The sequence below is a fragment of the Actinia tenebrosa genome, unplaced genomic scaffold (assembly GCF_029948245.1).
Source record: "Actinia tenebrosa isolate PJP-AT-01 unplaced genomic scaffold, QUT_ActTen_1.0 PGA_scaffold0__85_contigs__length_37466705, whole genome shotgun sequence".
Lineage (NCBI taxonomy): Eukaryota > Metazoa > Cnidaria > Anthozoa > Actiniaria > Actiniidae > Actinia > Actinia tenebrosa.
The window spans coordinates 35,570,410-35,586,272 of NW_028292569.1; the positions used below are offsets into that span (position 1 = coordinate 35,570,410).

At 36.6% G+C, this 15,863-nt stretch overlaps 1 protein-coding gene across 2 annotated transcripts; it reads left to right on the forward strand.

Moving 5' to 3' along the window:
- The first annotated feature begins 2,325 nt into the window (after positions 1-2,325).
- On the forward strand, positions 2,326-15,856 carry LOC116297213 (galanin receptor 2a). Of its 2 annotated transcripts, none has more exons than XM_031705397.2 (3): positions 2,326-2,510; positions 12,331-12,451; positions 13,296-15,856. In XM_031705397.2, the coding sequence occupies exons 2-3, from the start codon at positions 12,430-12,432 to the stop codon at positions 14,444-14,446; spliced, it is 1,173 nt and encodes a 390-aa protein (XP_031561257.2). In that variant the 5' UTR covers positions 2,326-2,510; positions 12,331-12,429; the 3' UTR covers positions 14,447-15,856. The 2 variants fall into 2 exon arrangements, with proteins under 2 accessions (XP_031561257.2, XP_031561259.2); XM_031705399.2 differs by lacking the exon at positions 2,326-2,510 and adding an exon at positions 10,615-10,766.
- The last annotated feature ends 7 nt before the right edge of the window (positions 15,857-15,863 follow it).

The following is a 15,863-nucleotide window of genomic DNA, read 5'->3' on the forward strand; positions in this document are numbered from 1 at the left end:
ATATCTTTTAGTTTTACATTACAATTAATGCTGTAAATTTAAATCAAAAGGGACTCGTAGACGAAATAAAAGCTAAAAACAAGGGAAAAAAGTGAATGGGAAAAGGCTTTTATTTCTAGCACACGAGTGCAAAACCTAAAACAGGTGCAAAATAATACAATACTTAAAGCTGAATTCACCACAAATTTTTATTTAATCGATGTTGACTATTAATCAAGGACATTTTATCTACGCAAACAAACCAGAAAGTGTTTTAATTTGTGTTTCTTTGCTTGAAAATGGGCTCAAATTTCGACAGTTTATCTTGGAATATTAAGTTGTAATAATAATAATGAGGTGTTATCGCGTAGATGGACGCACAGTCTAGATGCTTAATTTCGTATTATTTATTTATATCCAAAGAAACTCAAACTGCTTTGTGGCCGTCTACGACGCCTGTCCGAGTAAGTTTTTCGTTACGTTCGCTTACAAGTATAAAGTTAGAAAAAATAAATACATAGGAAAGATCCCCGACTACTTGTAGATTTTTACTCCTGTGATGTCCGAATTTCAGGCCATAGTGATTTTTTTAAACATAGTTTTTCGATCATATTTTTTCTACTTCCTTCTTAAAAATAGTGAGCGAATCAAATTGTTCGATGGTATTCGATCATTAGTGCTTCTCTGTTATCTTGTGGTCGCTCAGAAGAGGTTATCTTGACTAGGCTAATGTTCAAAGGCCCTTACAAGAGGTTTTATTAAAGGACAGGATAAATAACAAGAATAAGCTTGTAATTATTCATTATCGGTCACATATTGGACAGGAAGTCGTAACTAAATGCATTAACAACAACAATCGTTATCATTCGTGTTTCAATGTTGTCGTGTTTTGTTGCTCTTGTTGTTAGTGCTGTTGCGTTTGTCGATCCTGTTATTGTTGATGCTGTCGTTTTTGTTGTTATTGTTGTTTCTGTTGCTGATAGCGTTGTGTTGTATACTCGCGTTGTTGTTGCAATTGCTGCTGTTGCTGCTGCTGTTTTTGTTGTTGTTTTCGTTGTCATTGCTGTCGGTGTTGGTGTTGTTATTTCTGTTGTTTTCATTGCTGTTAGTGTCGTTATTAATGCTGTTGTTGTCGTTGCTGTCGTTAGTGTTGTTGCTCATGTTCTAAGTGCTGTTGTTGTTTCATGTTGCCGTTATTGCAATCGTAGCCCGACCACGTTACTCTCAAAACTTTTATCTTTGATATATTTGTGTGTTTCACGGCCGCATACTTCTCTCACCTTTATCCATTTTGCATGATATTATCCCATAAAATAGACGTCTTCCTGTCTACTCATTTCAATTTTCAACTGAAACTTGCAAAAATACAATCAATAGTTACTTACAACATTTTTTGAAACTTTAGCGACATAGCATAATGGGGCAAACCAGTTTATTAAAAAAAGAAACTTCCTGAAATCTCATGTAAAGTACGTAGTTCGTATAGTTTATGTATACATCTATCAATCTGGAAGACGTATGGGAATTAATCTTCGTGTCACGAACTAAATTCTTCAGGAAGAGACATCAAGATGAACTATTGCCTTCAGCGTTTATTAAAATGCCCGACGCAGCTATATATAATATAAAATAATAACTTCAAGCGCTCTTTATTTGCCAACTGATTCTTATCTGAATGTGATGGTGTTATATTTAAGTGAGATGACGTCCCGGATGACGTCAAGTCGTCAGAAAACCATTCAGGTTAGAGGATTGAAATTATAAAGGTATACATCGAAGAGTCGAAGTAAAATTAATCGCCACTTATGTAACAAAGACCGTTTCTTGTTTCCAGCACTCTTGCTCCACCTTTTGAGTCCAGGGTAATTAGACCCAGTTCTTTAGAAAAAGACCGAGATGTCGTCAAGGGTCATCGTATATTAAATGAGACGTCATATGGTGAAGTTATCACGGACCAATCACGGACGTTATGCAAGGAAGTTGATAAACAATAGCAAGTAAATGAAGCATTAAAACTGCAAAAAGATGCTGAAATGAGAAATAGGCCAATCGATCAAAAAAAAAGACTACTATTGTAAAGCACCGCAGGGTTTTTTTCCCCACTTAATTCCACAAAGTTCTCTTAACGATTTTTATTCATTGCTCTGCGTGAAACTTCTTTTCTAAATCTAACTTCCTAAAATCCGCGTATGAATATTACTAGATGTCTAAAGATATCTGCACAAGGCACCGAGGGATAATACCACAGTTTGAATCCATTTCCGGTAATTTGCAAGCGCTAAGTAAATTGACCCCAGATATGAGATAGTACCGCTACGTCCGGCTGCGCGATAAAATTTAATCATTTCATTTTCATTAAGAGCAGACGTATAAGTTTCCGTGAACAGGATGTTTTCGGTTGTATATTGGACCGCCACTTGCAACGCACATTACAGAACATGTTTACTCGATTACAAGGTTATATGGACTCAATGTTCAGTAAAATTTAACACCAAGCTATTTTGACTTAAAGCGTGGCTTTAACTGGATCGGTAAGTCTTCAACCCCCTTTTTTGCGCACTTTTACTACAGCGGCCAAAACCTTTGGATATTCAATATCTTTTATTCATTTATTTTTTGTTTTCAAATTTTCCTTATTTTTTCCCCCCCTACTTTTCTAATTTTTTGAAAAAGAATTCACTAAGAATTTCACATAAAACAAGCAAACGAAAGAGAAAGATGGAAGGGAAAAAGAAAAACTGGGGGGGGGGGGGGGGGGAAGGATCAGGAACAAGAAAAAAGGAAACCAAGGAAAAAATTCAACATTTCAAGATGTAGTAGAACGAGACCTTCGTCTTTGTCGAAATTATTCGCCAGAATAGTTTTCATTCCAGTTAATTTTCAATGTGGGTCAGTGTACGACCCTAAACAGTACGAGTTATCGCGGAGAGATCGAACCTTCGCAATGAAACTTGAATCTATGTCAGACTTATTATCAATAAGATTGTCATTTGTCGGCTACATGAACCACATTCTTTCCCCTTCTGATAAACTGAATGATATTATACTGTTCTGTATACTATACTTTCTCTCCCTGAAAATTATATTTTCGGCCCCCGTCCAAAGGAAAAAAATGCTCTTTTTCCATTTTGTCCTGGTCGGGGAGTTTTCTTCTCAGTTTGGCACGAAGATTTTCAAGAGTTATCTATGTAATCTATAAATAAAAGGTTGATTTCAGCGAACTTTCGTCATAAAGCCCCGAGGAAACGGGTTTTCTTTCAAGTTTTTGATTGAGAAATATAAAGACGTAACGAGAGCACGTTCACTGATTCCAGCACAAAAATGTTGGGTTAAACATCTTACTGCTGTCTTTATAAAATATTAGTTATTGAACTTGTTCTGAAAATGCCACCAGATACCTAAATCTGGACATACCGACCACCATAGTGCTGTTCGTTGATCATAAGACCAGATTTAAATGTGGATATGCCGGCCACCATTGCTTTTCCTTGATCATAAGACGAGGTGTAAGCCTGGATATACAGACCACCGTGGTGCTGTTCGTTGACCATAAACCTGATGCTGTTCCTTGCTTAACGTTAATAGAACGAACGCTATAGTGGACAAGGGCCTTGACCGTAATAACAAATTGTTTATATCTAAACCTGGATATACCAACTGCCTTGATCAGTAAGACCCCAGTTTTTCCCTCTGGGCTTTGATGCATAAAATGTCAACTGATCGATGAAGCGTACAAAACAGCCCCATAATGCAGCGCATTCCCACTACACCGGAAAGTCTAATAACTTGTGTTGTCCTTGTATGATTCTTTCCATTGTCCTTAATAAATGAGTTCCAAGTCTAAGCATCGTGATTTTGGTAAGTAAACCCTAACTCAGAGTCATCGTGTCTGGAGTGGTATACTTCATAGTCAGTTTCTTCCTCTGGTTCTGCGATAGCTATCTCTAAATAAACCCCCAGTTCTCATTATCTTGTTATCGCTTTTATGATTTAATTTCAATCTTTGCATTCCATTTTTCTTTTCTAATTTTATTGTAATCTTGAAAATATAGCGCTTATCTTCTTGATTTTGATCCTAATCTTTTGTTTTCTTTCTCGATTTTTGTTTCTCTCTTTCTCTCTCTCCCTCTCTCCCTCTCTCCCTCCCTCCCTCTCTCTCTCAAAATAATGACTGGGGAAAATACAAAGCAAGTAAAAACCGAGTAAACAATGAAATCAAAAAAGCTAAGAAGAAATACTATGAAACTCACTTTTCACAAATCTCGAGAAATTCGAGCGAAGTTTGGAAAACAATAAATGAAGTCTTATCTCGAAAAAGTAAAGACAAAACTCGTATAACCTCCTTAAAGAGCGGGGAAAACACTATTTGTGATTTTCAAGAAATCTCTGAGCTTTTTAACGCTCATTTTTCTGAAATAGGGACAAAGCTAGCCGGTACAATCCCGGAAGGACCACTAAGCTTTAACTATTACCTAAATAAAGCAAACTCGACCTTTAAATTACAACACACGACTTCTGATGAATTATCTAAGATCTTAAACTCTATATCAAGTAATAAGGCAACGGGCTTAGACGGCATATCTGTGCGCTTGATAAAGGAAGGTGCTCCAATTATTATTAATCCCTTAGTTAAGATTTTCAATCAATCTATAGACAGTGGTATTTTTCCAAATGACCTTAAACTCGCCAAGGTAACTCCTATTCATAAAGCAAATGATAGAGATGATTTAAACAATTATCGCCCTATCTCAGTACTTCCTGCCATTGCTAAACTTTTCGAAAGAATTGTCTTCAACCAGTTATATACTTATCTTAGTTCAAATAACCTGCTCTCTGAAAAACAATCAGGTTTTAGACCACAGCACTCAACGACTACTGCTCTGCTGGAACTTACAACTGAATGGCTTACAAATATAGATGAAGGGAAGATTAACTGTATCACCTTCCTTGATTTTACGAAAGCGTTTGATACAGTTAATCACTCTATCCTTCTCCATAAATTAGCTAATTACGGCATTGCAGAAAATTCATTGAAGTGGTTTAAATCCTATTTAACTGAGCGAAGACAGAGATGCAACGTGAATAATACATTATCTACTATAAAACAAACCCTTTGTGGAATTCCCCAAGGGTCAATCCTAGGTCCATTATTATTCATATTGTATATTAATGATTTACCAAATAGTGTACATTTTTCAAGTACAAGAATGTACGCGGACGACACAAGCCTCACGGCTTGTAATACTTCCGTAAAATCTTTATCTGAGCAGATCAATTCTGATATTATTAGCATATCCAACTGGCTGATGGCAAATAGATTAAGCCTTAATTCAACAAAGACTGAATATATGTTTATTGGGTCTGACGACAAATTACGTCAAATAAGTTCCAAACCACATGTTTACCTTGAAGGTAAACAAATCGCACGTGTCCAAACAGCCAAAACCCTGGGGGTTGTAATCGACCAACGCCTGTCCTGGGCTGACCATGTCGATCATATATGTAAAAAAGTTTCATCAGGCCTGGCTGGCCTTAGACAGGTTCGTGATTACGTCCCCCAGGAGACGGCGATTGCAATATATAATTCGCTGATAACTCCTTGGTTTGACTACTGCGATGTGGTTTGGGATAATTTACCAAAAACATCAGCTGACAGACTCCAAAAAATGCAAAATCGCGCAGGCCGAATTATAACTAAGAGTAATTATGAAACTAGGTCGCGCGACATTTTAATGTCTCTAGGATGGGAAAATCTTCAAAACAGGCGGAAGAAACATAAAGCCACAATAATGTACAAGACTTTGAATGCTCTTGCACCTCAAAGTTTAAGAGACCGCTTTGAGTATCAAACTACAAAATATAATTTGCGGAAGGGAGAAAAGTGTTTAAAATTATCGAAACCAAACACTGAGTACCTCAAACGTGCGTTCTCCTATGAAGGTGCAAAAGCATGGAACTCTTTGCCTTCAGATATTAAGTCAGCTAGAAGTATAAGGGAATTTAAAAGAAAGCTTTCTTCTGTTGGACTCTCATAAACTTTTTTAGCTGTCTAAATTGTATTCTTATTTAACTCGACATTCTTGTAAAGCAATTTTTGTATTGATAGAATTTTTTTCGAGTATAAATAAAATATCACTCACTCACTCACTCACTCTCTCTCTCTCTCTCTCTTTCTCTACTTTTTCCTTTCTTTCTTTCCTTATGCCTCTCTCTTTCCTTTTTACTTTGTTTCTTCCTTCCTTTCCGTCTTTCTAGTTTACCTTTGTCACTCTTTTTTCTTTCTTCCTTCCTTTTTTTATCTCTTATAATCCTTTCGCTTGCATTTGACTAAACGTCAATCACTACTGACTTAGTTTGCACTCAAGTATTACAACAATTTCTTCTGAGTACTCAGCTGCTACAGTACAATAAAGAAGTTCGTTTCTCACAATTTGCCTATCAATTTTATTAGTAGTTCCTGACACAATCGCACAGCTGATCTATTTCACTAAAGACACGATGAGCTCAGAAAAAAAACCGGGAAACTGAAATTGGAGCAATTTTTTTCTTCTTCAAAAGTTAAGGGAGAAAATTAAGGAGGTCCAAGTGCCAATCCTTAGGGAACTCCAGAGTAGACAATCGCACAGCTGATCTATTTCACTAAAGACACGATGAGCTCACAGAAAAAAACCGGGCAACTGAAAATGGAGTAATTTTTTTTTCAGGGAGAAAATTAAAGAGGTCCAAGAGCCGATCCTTAGGGAACACCAGAGTAGACATGACAGATTTTTAAAACATGGCTACGCGATTCTTGTTCATGATTATCTTTACGTGGTAAAGAATATCTTTCGTTACCTGATTGGCTAAATAATCATATCTTCTGATTATCTTAGAATTCATTTTTTTCTTCCGTTGTCTTTTTCTCATAAATTGATAAGTCCGGATATATTGCAAAAGGTTCTTTAATCATGAACTATTTGCTTAATTTTAGCTCTGTCAATATTGGTCATTCACTATACTGATGTTCTTTCTTAACAAACTCTTGTCGTTCAGTTGACATTTCGCGAGTTACGAAATTCCATCGGAGTGAGTGAAGGGAAATTTTGGCGGACAACGATAATGACATTGACTGTATCTGCATCTACATTTTATTGAGTTGTTAGAATCGTTAAGATATCACATATACTACAGTAAAAACCCGCGTGTAAGAACCTAGTGGTTTAAGAACCTGCTGGCAAAAATTTGTCATTTTAATACCCAAAAATAGAAGAACCTGTTTAGCCAAACAAGATCTAGCAGGTTCTTACACACACACACACACACACACACACACACACACACACACACACACACACACAGACACACACACACACACACACACACACACACACACATCTATATCTATATCTATATCTATATCTATAGAGAGTCATTCCTGAGGTCAAATGGGCTTCCTGTGGTAAAAATGCAACTGGGATTCCTTTGCCCACAAAGTTTACCCCTGAGACCCCCCCTTCAAAAAAACCCTGGATCCGCCCTTGAGTTATATACATTCTGGAATCAGTTTTGTTTGGCTTATGATAAAGTTCAGGACCAAGTTTTTGTATTTTCTGTTAATCAACAACTATATCTCCTTCATATAAATTAATAAACTAGTTAAGAACCTACTTAGCCTAAATTGCCAAGAATTCCATTATGAAATTGATCTAGGAAAGAAAGAAAACTTTAAAAAAAACATCCTTAGAAATGTTTGGCATCCTATATTTAAATGAATGGCTTTTGCGAGTTCTTGTTTCATTGTTTGGTATTAAATATTCTCTTGAATCAATATCCACTAGATTATGACTTAATTTATACATTAATGACCGTCTGGTTTTTTTTTTCGTAACGCTTGCTGTTTGGTTGTAGTTCTGGAGGCAGAAAAGGGCTGCCTTCCTTGGAACTCTCTCTAAGGTTGACATATCTTTCTTGCAGTGTGGGTCCCATAAGGCGCTTGCATACTCTAATTTAGGTCGTACAATAGAAATATATGCAGATTCACGCACGTTCCAAGGGCAATTCCAAAGATTCCTTCTGATCAATCCCAAGGTCTTGCTTCCATTGCTTGAGATTGAAGAGTGTGGTGCGACCATTTCAATTTACTATTTACAATAACTCCTAAGTACCATATGGAGTCGACTTGCTCAAGTTCAGAACCACACTTCCGATGAGGGGGCTTTTGCTTTGTTGAAATGCATATATTTTCACACTTTGAGGGATTGAATTCCATCTGCTATCGGTTGCCAGTGTTCTAATTTGTTAAGATCATCTTGTAGTTTGTCGCAGTCAGGACCATCCACAACAATACCGTATAGAAAAGTGTCATCTGCAAAGAGTTTAACTTTGGAGTTTAAACCATTAGGTGAATCGTTTACATATGTCAGGAATTATAGAGGACCTAACACAGCTCCTTGAGGTACACCGGAGGTAACCGGGGAAGCTAAAGATGTTGCACCTTCGGAGACGACAGTTTGTAAGCGTCCAGTAAGAAAAGAAATTATAATAGATAGCTATGAAACCGAGAGCAAGAATTGTCGGTTTCCAGAAGCACTAGTTTCAGCTGCACGAGTTGAAAAAAAACTTTACTTTCAGTGGCACTTTGTGCCAAGAAAGTTTTGCAAGATGCCAGAGCAATAAAACTTGAAACTCAAAGTTTGTTTCAAAGGTCGATAACAATTGATTTCTTTTACAAATTATTTTTCAGTAATTTTCATTAGTGAAAATCTACTGGTCAGTAGTCCTTGAAAAGCAATATAATATACCTATATAGCCACGGCTGTGCATGCGCAGTTCAATCTCGTTGAAACTGTTATGTCCCGCTATTAGCTTCGCAATCAAAACTAAGGGCGCTTTCCATTAAGTGCGGCTAATTCTCAAATGGTACGCGTCAGTTCTATAGAACTGGTTGACCGAGTTCTAAAAACTTATAAGAACTGAGGCGCTCCGTTTGAGAACTGGCTGCTCGGACTTGTCGGTTCGACTTAATGGGAAGCGCCCTAACACCAAGCATAACGAAAAATATATATAGTTTTTAATTCATCTTTTAGATCCCAAACTTTTGCTGAATTTGTCGCTTTTTGCTCTTTGTTGCTTTTTTTTTTTTTTTTTTTTCACCTGGTGAAATGAAGATTACTATTATTTTTATTTTTAGTCCGCTTAATGATTAAATTATAAATCATTCGCATCATTCTGAGGGATATTGATTGCTCTTATCATGCTCGGACAAACACGATATTGCCATGACTTAGTCACTGTACTCGCTTGAATGTTCCCTCTAAGATTTCGAGAAATTTTTCTTCATTTTAAAATCTTTATGATTCCTTTCCATTCCCATTCCTAAGAAAATCCATCAAAATGCAAACCTACTGCGTTTTTTTATCGAATTTTAAGATTTCAAGGAATTGTTCTCATTTTAAAATCGCTTTTTCGATTCCCATTTTTAACAAGCAAACAATAGTTCTGTGCACATGGTTTTTAAGGCACTTCCATTACTCGTTATCCAGATGTCGGAACAAGTGAAGTTGTTTTTGTCAAGAAAGTCAAGTTGTTCCTTTTCAAACAAATAACTTTCATTCGAGATGATGTCTATGGGCCATCGGAAATGATCTATCATCACTCTTGGAAGATATTTCCATGTTCCATTGATGCTTTCAATTTTGAAAGCTGGATGCTATAGGATTTAAAACCTTAGTGTTTATGCGAGGTAATTGTTATCATTATTAACAATTTCTTTTCTTATAGTTTTTCTTTCTTTCTTTCGCGGTACTTAATTTAAAATTAGTGTAGGTTTTTGTACATAAAAAATAATCGTTTGTTATTATTGTTGTTGTTGTTCTGCAGCTGCTGTTGTAACTGCTGTCTTCTTATTCCGGATTTCACAGGTGTTTACAATTATATCAGTACAAATACCAATGAAAGAAAAAGAAAAAAAAAATAGGAAAAGAACGAAACAAACGGAAAATAAACTCGAATTTAACTGACTCTCAAGAATACAACGAAACAAGCCATTTTCGGTCGACACTCGAAACAAAACTCCAAAAGAATAAGTTTTCAAATTTACCACAACCACAGCAAACACCATCAAAGGTTCGCATTTCAGTATCGTGTTTTCCCTTTCTCCTCACAACCATTGTTACTCCGTTATAATCCCTTGTATGCATGGCTTATATCCCAAAGATTATCAATGTCAATACTACAATCAAAATGAAAAATCCAAAAAATAGCCTGATGACCAACTTGGGAACGTAAGTAAACATACCTTAAAGAAAAACAGACTTACAATTATGGTATATAGTACTAAATAAATACGTCTACGATTTCTTTACTTAACGTAATATTTGCTTCACCTTCACGTCACGTTGGGTTTTTTTTTTTTTTTTTTTTTTTTTTTTTTTTCATTCGTGATAACATCTACCACGCACTTATTGACTTTTTCGCTCTAATAATCTTAACAATCTATTTATCATAACCTAACAATCACTGCTATAGATGGTTATTAAATCGAGAAATGACAAATTAAAATGTTCTATCTTATTATCTAATCCTTATTGGTTGGTATAAATAACGGGTGCTCGTGTGACTTAGCTTAGTCCTCTGTAATTGCAAATAAATCAAGATCTTTGGCATCGGGGACTGGATCTTTCGATTCATCTGAACACGGTGTTATTATAGTAGATTATTCTTTATATATAAAGCTATTCGAGGACACTGCTTTTTGATGTATTCCCACTTGTTGAAAGACAATTGCGTTAAAAGAAAGATCTTCAAAGGTAGAAACACTCACATTTTTTCTTTTACAATCCTTTTTCTCAATCTATCCTCTTTTTCAAAAACTCGCTCCTTTTCTAAAACGTAAAATTAGTAAATTTAAGAATATTAACTTAAAATCAGTTGTTTGGATAAGATTTACAAAAATAATGACAACAATATCACATAATCAAAGAAAAACTTAATTAAGGATTCATCATTTTCAAAATGTTCATTCTCATTAGCAGTCTGAATAGAACTTTTTTTTGGATTGCCGTGGTTTTTACCAATTTATCAACAGCTGTTAAACGTTGATTAGTATATATTTAATATAAGTGAGAGACGTACTTTACAGTGCTTTCAGAAAGTCAAGCGTTATGATTGGTTGGTTTGTACTTTCGTAGCTTTCGATTGGTTCTCAGCGGAAGCCATTTGAGTGTTGCGAAACCCAAAAATTTCGACTCTCGAAATTTGTTTCCAAATGAAACTTTTCATTGTTAATTCAGCTGATGTTATTGTCATTTTCAAGAGGTTTGACATTCATTCATCCTTCCACTCTTGGACCTTTTGAAAAATACTTTCGTATTATGATTTGTTTAACAACCTTGACTTCTTCTCAAAGTCAAAAAATTTAATTTAACGCACGGACAGTTGGGAATGTTTTAGAAGACTCGAGAAGCTCAGTGCATATACTGCAACAATGTTCGTGTACTGATGAGAACAACCTAATTTTAGTGCGTCTTCAGTAGAGTAAAATTTAAGCCTTGATTCTGAAGTTGAAATCAAACTTGCTGCCGAGATTTTGTGTTCAAGGTCAAGCAAGGCAAGTAATAAAGTGAACTAAATAACTTGTGTAGTGGGGTTGAAGTTACAAAATGCGGTGTGAAACGATTATGTATTTTCCATTTATTCATTAGGCCGCCAAAAGTTTTCGGTTGAATCTCTTTTCTTTTTCCTTTTTTGTTTCTTTTGTTCGTTGCTTTCGGCAGCGCTGTAAGTATAGATTTTTTTGTATCCAAGAGTCTGTACGAAACAGTTTTTCTTTTGTTATTTGTTATTTGTCATTATTCTTGTCGTTTATTATTTTGTCATTTATTCATTCTTCCTTCCTTTACCATCCCATCCCATTCAGCTATCCATCCACTTATTCATTTAGCTTTCCCTTCGTTCTTCCCATCCATCTTTCTTTTCCTTCAACTATTCATCCTTTTACCCATCCTTCGCTTATTTATCTCCAATCCTTCTATCCACTTATTTATTCATACTTTCCTATGCATTCTTTTGTCCATTTATCCATCCACCTATACTAACCATCCATTCATCTATCCTTCCATCCATCCATCGATCTACCCACCCATTTATCCATCCATCCATCCATCCATCCATCCATCGATCTACCCATCCATTTATCCATTCATCCATCCATCGATCTACTCATCCATTTATCCATCTATTCTTTCTATCTATTCATCCATCCTCCCAATCATACATTTCTCATTCACGACATCATTTCACTCGCTAACTTCATTTACCATCTGCTAATTTCTGACTGATTTTCTCATACGCATTATATCTCTATATCAACAGCCCAGCTAATGTACCGCTAAACAGCCATCCAGAGTGAATCAAGAATCACACAGAAACAAGAGACAATAACGAAATATCAAAAGAAAAAAGGATAGCATCATGAACAACAGCTTTGCCCAAGGTCAGTGTGAATTATTTTTAGTTCGTGTTAAAAAAAACTGCAAAATCCTAGACGAAAATACTGGATATAACCTTGATTACTACCTGGAATAGGATCGTAAAGATCCTACCTAAATAATGGGAACTGAAAACCGCAATTATCATTTACTGTATGAGAAGAAAATGGCAACCTACCGACGCCTGGGGGATGGAAATATCAAAAAAGAGAAAAATGATATATTACAGTTCCTATTATTTTGCTCTTGGTGAAAAACTAAAACTAAATGTATGTTTCTTTTATAATTTCGGCTGAAATTTAATATTTCTGATCTCGAAAATGTATTCCTATGGGTGTAAAAGTTGTGTCTTTTCATTAACCATTAAAATCGGTAAATATTAGCTTTTGACGCACGAGAAAAACCATCTGTTATATTGGTGGTTTTTGGTAACCAAAAGAGAGTATTCTACGTTGTTGACTTGACCAAAGGTTTCAGTCCTCCCTCTACAAAAACAATCATCTCCTATTAAACTCTAATTAAAATAATGAAGAATAATTGATATTAATTGATATAAAAGATATTAATATTCCATTATTATTATGATTCAATTTAGACGAAAACTCTGAACTTGGCAGTTACGATCAAATTTTGATATGACTTTTCTCTTTACCCATCATTATTTAAAAGAAATTCTATCGTTTTTCTTTCATTATGACTATGATTCTGTAAGTTTTTGATTTCCTGTTTCAAACGATTTTCTTCAAACAAGGTTGAACTCTCTGATCGACGACTTTTGGTTTCAAAAATTTTATCAATTTTTATGCCGACAATAAATCAAGTTTTACGTGGGAAATGTTTTCTTTTCAGGCTCTAACGGTACGACATCTTCCCAAGGGTTGACAAGAGCTGCGATCAACGGTTTGACGTCAGCATACGTCATCTCATTCCTGATTGGCTGCACAGGCAACGCTTTAGGTCTTGTGGTGGTGTATCGCAGGCGCAGCTTCAAGAGCACCATGAATCTACTGATCATGAACATGTGCTTCGCCGATCTGTTGGCTATGCTGATTATCACACCTCTCTCGTTGGGGTACCTACATCGTAAAGGACTTTGGATAGGGGGCTTGATAGGCGAGATAACATGCAGGTTATCACAATATGCTTTTCTTGTGACCATCGCCGCTTCTATTCTCACCATACTATTCATATCCTGTGGTAGGTTTTTTGCTATTTGCTACCCGTTTAAGCGTAAGCTACTGCAAAGGCCTCGAGTCGTCACAGCCTGGATATGGGCATTGTCCTTCCTAATCATGTCCCCTTATGTCGCATTGTACCAGGTCCGCTATATAAACGGTGGGTGGGTCTGTACCATGTATTTTGGACATGAGGCAATGCCTAAGTTCATGAAGATTCATTACACGCTGCTTTTCGTCATTCTGTATGTTTTTCCCGTGGTTTTAGTCGCCTGGCTCAACTCCATTATCGTTTTTACGCTCGCTCGTGGCCACATCCCGGGAGAGGCAAACGGAACGTCGCGGGAAGCAGCAATGCGCTTCAGGTACAGAGCTGTCAAAATGCTCATCTCGCTCTTAGCTGTGTTTGCAGTTTGTTGGTTTCCCACTCACTTGATGCATTACTTCATTATCAAGAGGCGTGATATCCTTCGTCGTCTCCCCAAATGGTTCCCGTTCTTTGCCTTCTGGATGGGTCACTTGAACAGCGCGCTTAACCCCATCATTTATGTCCTGTTGAGCGATAATTTTCGTCGGGATTTCAGAAAGTTGTTTTTACGCTCCAAGCGCGTCAAGACCTCGGTCAAAGCCACAAACTCGTTTATGATGTCATCGCGCGAAAGATCGGGTAGTGGCCTGGGTCGGTTATCACGTCGGTTAAGCGAGACCCTAAGTCTTAAGCCCAGAAACCCTTCGTTTCGACACATAAATCCCCTTGCTTGCATATCTTCTGACAACAAGTCTTCACAAAACCAATTGACACCCAGTGCGGCCTGTAAAGAATGAAACCTGCAAGGCTTCAGCACGAGTTGGGTTGAGGCGGTCGTTCAAAAACGAAAGAAGAACCTTTTCAAAGGCAATTTTGCTCTTCGTCTAAAAGAAACTAAGACGTTTAAGACTTAGACAGCCGTGCGCACCAGTACCTCGTATGAAATATCGCGCATGTGCTATGTAGCTCGGTGTCTAGAAAAATCCCTTGAACGTTCAGTCTCTCAGTACCAGAGCTCCTCGGTATGGTCCCTTTTCGGGGGAGGGACGATACCGAGGAGCTCTTGGTAAGAGACTGTTGACCGTTTTGAAATTATTTCCAGTCTTTTGCATTGATATGACTGTAATTACCATGGATGTATATTTTCCAATAATAGCTTGAGGTCTCAGCTCCTATGCTTTATCGTTTTGAACACGATCGACTTGCAGTGTTTTGACGAGTTATTTCAATTAAGGTTGTAAGAGCGAATGGAGATACAGTATACACCGAATCGAAATATGGCGACTAGCCTCTCATACATGTGAAAAAACCGTTATGTTTCCACGTGAACATGAGGCTATCATTGGTCGCCATTGGTTTATCTTTTACTTTAGTTTTGTCTCTGTTTTCACGATTGCTATTAGAGACAAGTGTAAATAGCGTTTAAAGCTCAATGATTTCTGTTGGTTCGCTTTAGTTCAGGATTTCTTGAATACAGTATATATTGAATGTATTTCGCCTAAAGCAAAGTAGAGGCGAAAAGCAAACACAATCATATTGTTGATTTTGATTGAGCCGTGAGCAAACAAGCTTTTTTAGACACGTATATAATAATCACAAAGTTCTGTAGTACTGAAATTTTTTGGGGATTAAATATATACCGCAAGCTTGAGAATTCAGCCAATCAAAATGCAGGAAAGCCGTTTTATATTCGCGCGGTATTCCACTGTTTCTTCCCATCTGGCATTGCGCTCTAGATACTTTAAATGGGTGGAATAAAGTAGTGAGCATGTAAGCCATTTCGAGATTGAGGGAAAATCTCGGTCGACTTTGCAATGCAGTGTATTTTGGAACTGTCTTATGGGACGAAATAGACGCAAAATAAGTCTCATAAAACAGTCCCACAATGCATTGCAATGCTAAATCAACCCAGTTTCTTTTCATCAACCTCGGAATGGATAATTGCAATAAGTTATTTGCACAAAGGTAAAATAAACTTGATTCAAATGAGGCCTTGAGCTACTGTGTGTTGTAATTCATCTCGGAAAAATTTGAATCAAGTTTTAATTTTACCTACCGATGCTCGGCTACTGATTAGAGACTTAGCTGTTTATGTGTATTTGTACAAAATATAATATGAAAGCCTGTAGTAGGTAGAGGCATAGTTTATGAAGGAAGACTTGTCCAGGTCGTAATCTTGGTGTCCTTAATAAAACTTTACAAGTTTATCTTTTA